The sequence below is a fragment of the Monosiga brevicollis genome, genomic scaffold, assembly GCF_000002865.3.
Source record: "Monosiga brevicollis MX1 MONBRscaffold_27 genomic scaffold, whole genome shotgun sequence".
Taxonomy (NCBI): Eukaryota; class Choanoflagellata; order Craspedida; family Salpingoecidae; genus Monosiga; species Monosiga brevicollis.
This window is the reverse complement of record NW_001865064.1, coordinates 233,837-238,094: the sequence shown is the minus strand read 5'-3', so window position 1 is coordinate 238,094 and position 4,258 is coordinate 233,837. Positions and strand designations below refer to the sequence as shown.

The window sequence follows — 4,258 nt, the reverse complement described above, 5'->3', positions numbered from 1 at the left end:
GGCATCCGTGGCACTGGAACAGTAGACGGCTTTGATTTGGTCACCACTACCTCAATTGCTGCCATGCGGGACCGTTGTGGGCGTGAGGTGCAGGGCAGATCAAAATCTTGGCAGACATCGACCTTTCTGGTTTTGTTTTCTCCAAAGAAAATGATGGTGGATCGACCATGACCCCCACGAAAGCAGTTGTCATCTCGAGTCCGAACAAACTCAGGGGAGCGCTCATGTGTGTCAATGGACTTGGGGTCACAGCTTGTCGTAAGGGGCTTTTGTTTGCTTGGGGAGTATTTGGAGGGCAGAAGAAGAGCAAGTTGAGACTTCGCGTTGGTGCATTGGACAAAGCGTAATCGCATAAGACACGAAGAACAGAGGCACGGAAGGGGCAGAAAAGGTGGAAGAAGCGGGACGTGGGACGCGGTATGGGGGTTATGCTTTCAAGAGAGCGGAGTGTGTCAAGTTCAGTGTGTGGGGTTAACAGGTTTTTTTTATTTTTGTGGAGAAAATAATTGTGGTTTTAACTTCACTTCTTCTGCTTGTAATAAAGAGAGGATGAGAAGGGTTGCAAGCAGACCAGAGTGTCACGCTCTTAATTTCTTAGTCTCTCTCTCGATCTCTCTCTCTCGATCTCTCTCGATCTCTCGATCTCTCTCGATCTCTCTCGATCTCTCTCGATCTCTCCTCCATCTCTCTCTCTCTCTCTCTCTCTCTCTCTCTCTCTCTCTCTCTCTCTCTCTCTCTCTCTCTCTTGATCTCTCTCTCTCTCTCTCTTGATCTCTCTCTCTTGATCTCTCTCTCTCTCTTGATCTCTCTCTCTCTCTCTCTCTCTTGATCTCTCTCTCTCTCTCAATCTCTCTTGATCTCTCATTTGATCTCTCTCTTGATCTCTCTCTTGATCTCCCTCGATGTCTCTGTCTCTCTCTTTCCCCCACTGGTCTTGATCTGTTCTGGTGTCTCTTGGAGTCAGTGGGTGTGTCATTATAAAGGTAAGGTTCTCATAGCCCAACACATGCCACCACAACCAATAGATCGTGGCATGCAGTGAGGGCTTCCAATGCCTGGTTTTGAATCGTGTTTGTCATTTTTGGTTTCGTCCCGAGCCACCACAACGCAAGCATGTCCGAGGTCATTGAAAGCAAGCGCCTGCGAGTCCGAGGCAACGCGCATTACCAAGGTGCCAGTGCCCCTGGATTGGCACCGGTCCTTGTTGAGGCCCGCCTCAAGGATGCCATTCGGTAAGTGCAGTCGGTGCAAAAGCGTTCGTGCCACTTGCACACAAGCAAATTCTTGATCTTCTGCTTGAATTGTGTGCGCTCGCTGCCAAAGACTATACTACCAGGCCGAGACTGCAGCTGGGAGGAACATTCTTTCAAGGGCGTCAGCCCATAAAAATCTCGCAATGGCACACGCGCGCCTGTTTGAGGCCCATGTTCGTCGCTACACCGCCAGAGTTGGCGCTGCTGGCGCATCCGACGCCCTGCCTGCGGCAGAGCAAAGGATGCTAACCCATTACGCCTTGACCTCCATGCGTTCCTTTGCATCAGCCCGACTTGATGGCTTGCAAGCACATGGAAGCCATGCGACTTGGACGATCCGGCTCATGATCGAAGCTGGCAGAGTGGCGAGTGAGATGGCCGAAGCTCTCGGAACAATTGAACCACGCCGCTCGAAACGAGCCTGCATCCTGGGTTCATGGATTCAAACTTTACGAGGGGAGAACCCAGTGCCAGACACGATCGCTCATCTCGCCATGGCGCAGCGTCGCGTGCTCTTTCGCGAAGCCGTCCAAGCGCACTCTCAAGAAAAGCTTTCCGACGCACTCAGCATTTTGGGCGAGGCGGAAGAGGCTGATAGCACGGCTCAACAAGCGGCCCAAAAAGCCTGTCGCCTCCACGCGGAAGACCTCGCAGAATTGCGGATTGGCTCTGAAGAAATCCATATCCAAGGCAGGGTGATTCGATCTCTGCATATGATTCGTGAGGGCCTCCGCTTAGAACAATCCGCGCTCTGGGATGACGAGAACCTGCTCATGGATCTGGTGTGGGACTCGGTTGATGCCTACCATGAAGCCATATTTGTCTCCGATGGAGCCGACCTTGCACAGGAAGCCGAGGCCATTGCGCGCCTTGGCATCATTTATTCCAAGGTCGATTGAGTTCATGGCACGAAAGACACCCGCAATCATGGTTGCTTCGATCCCCTCATGAGAGCTGGTTATCGCATGGCCTGTTGCAGATTCTCAAGCAGCCTGTCCGCGGCAAAAACTACTGCGTTAAGGCTTTGAACTTGGCCAGCTCGCTTCACCCGCGCGTCTTCACCTTTGTTCCGTGGCATCAAACTGCTTCAGACATTGTGAAGGCCTACCAGGAGGAGCTTGTTGCACGAGAACGTAGTGCATGGGAAGCAAAGCGCAAGCCTTACTTGGAAAAATTGGCGCCCGAATTGAAGAAGCTTGAAGAAGCCTCGACCGAAGGCCTGGACAGCCTCATCGACATGATCTACGACAAGCACCCCCCATTGAACAAGAAGCATACCAAGCCCACTGCCGAGGGGAAAAAGCGCATCCAACACGCCATTCGGCACTACCACCCCGACAAGGGCAATGTCTCTGAGGAGACCAAAGTGCTGCTCGAGGAAATCTATTGAAAGACGATTTGAGCTGAGACAGTAAAGCGGTTCAATTGCACTTCTCTCACAGGAGAGAACGATAGAAAACAGGAAGGGAAATATCCAAAAGAAAATGCCACTCACGGTCAGCGGGACCGTACTTATAATCCGGTGGCTAAACACACCCAGAGTGTACGAGAGGGTTCCTCGACGGGCGGCGGCAGCTGCACATCGTCGAGTACACTTATGCAATCCTTCCAGAGGGATCTGGCAGGTGGTCGATGCTTGCACTCCAATACTCCCCCTCAAGCAGAGAAGCATAACTTACGCATATGGCGTTCATGAGCATCGCGGGGTAACGGCTTGGTCAGAACGTCAGCCGTCATGTCGTCGGTCGGACAATAAACAATATCAACCTGGTTACGCTCGTACATCTCGCGCAGAGCATAAAACTTGATCAGCGTGTGGTGTTGTCCGCGCTGGGCATTGCCATTGATCACGTTGGCAATAGCAGGCTGGTTGTCACAGTAGACAAGTGGCTTGAGTTCAGGCAAAATGAGCAACTCGTTGATCAGTTCACGCAGCACAACACCCTTGGCAGCACCACTGTGTGCAGCCATGTACTCAGCCTCTGCAGTCGAAGTCGCAGTCGTGGTCTGGCGCTTCGAACGCCAGTAAATGGGGCCATTGCACAGAAAAATGGCACAACCTTCACGAGACTTCTTGTCATGCTCTTGAGCAAAGCTTGCATCGGTGTAGACTGCAAGTTGCAGCTCCTGTGTATCCTCAAAGCGGATACCCAAATCCTTGGTACCTTTGAGGTAGCGCAGCAGGCGCTTGGCTGCCTGCCAATGAGTCTCATCAAAACACTGGTTGTGAGCACTCAGAAGACTCACAGTTGCAGCAATGTCAGGGCGTGTGTGAGTTGCAAGATAATTCAGCTTGCCCATCAGTTGGCGATAAGGAAAGTCGCCCTCAGTCTTGGTCACACGCTCCAGCTTCACACCGGTTGTCCATGGTGTGGTCATTGGCTTGCACGAGTCCATGTTGAACTCCTTCAGGATGCTCTCGATGAAGGCCGTCTGCTTGATCATGATCGAGTCCTGGTAAATGGTAAACTCCATGTTGAGAAAGTTCTTGATCTGGCCAAAGTCCTTGGTCTCGAATTTGCCCTTGAGCTTGCGCTTGAAATTGTTGATGATGCGCTCTGTGCTGCCGACAAGCAAAATGTCATCAACATAGGCCAAAGCCCATACAATGTCCGTGTCCTCCTTGTAGACGTAGACGCACTCATCCTGTCGCAGTCGACGACATTGCATGATGTCACGCAAATACTTATCAAGTTCGAGATACCAGGCACGGGATGCCTGCTTCAGGCCATACACTGCCTTGTTCAGCTTGGCATACTCACAGCCACCGAGTCCAGCCTCCAGACCACGAGGGACTCGGATGTAGATGTCCTCATCAAGTGGCGCGTGCAAGAACGCCGTCTTGACATCCACCTGATGCACATGGTAATGCTGGTAAGTAGCAAGCGCCATCAATGTGCGGACGGTCGTCATGTTTACCGTCGGCGAATACGTTTCATCGTAATTGATGCCTTCACGCTGCTTGAAACCTTTGGCAACGATCCTGGCCTTGTAGCGGCCATCTT

The 4,258-nt window shown here is 52.0% G+C and overlaps 2 protein-coding genes across 2 annotated transcripts in view; one reads left to right on the top strand and one right to left on the bottom strand.

Moving 5' to 3' along the window:
- Window positions 1-65, bottom strand: part of MONBRDRAFT_11221 (uncharacterized protein) — a gene marked incomplete at both ends in the record, with an annotated part of 5,038 nt that extends 4,973 nt beyond the window's left edge. Inside the window, one exon of the mRNA XM_001748971.1 lies at window positions 51-65. Coding sequence (XP_001749023.1) covers window positions 51-65 — 15 coding nt within the window. The remainder of the gene's footprint in view (window positions 1-50) is intronic.
- A 1,048-nt stretch (window positions 66-1,113) lies between these two features.
- On the top strand, window positions 1,114-2,643 carry MONBRDRAFT_11220 (uncharacterized protein; the record flags this gene model as incomplete). The annotated part of the gene is made up of 3 exons (XM_001749032.1): window positions 1,114-1,232; window positions 1,324-2,143; window positions 2,233-2,643. 3 exons carry the CDS (start codon window positions 1,114-1,116, stop codon window positions 2,641-2,643), a joined length of 1,350 nt encoding a protein of 449 aa, XP_001749084.1.
- Between the last annotated feature and the right edge of the window lie 1,615 nt (window positions 2,644-4,258).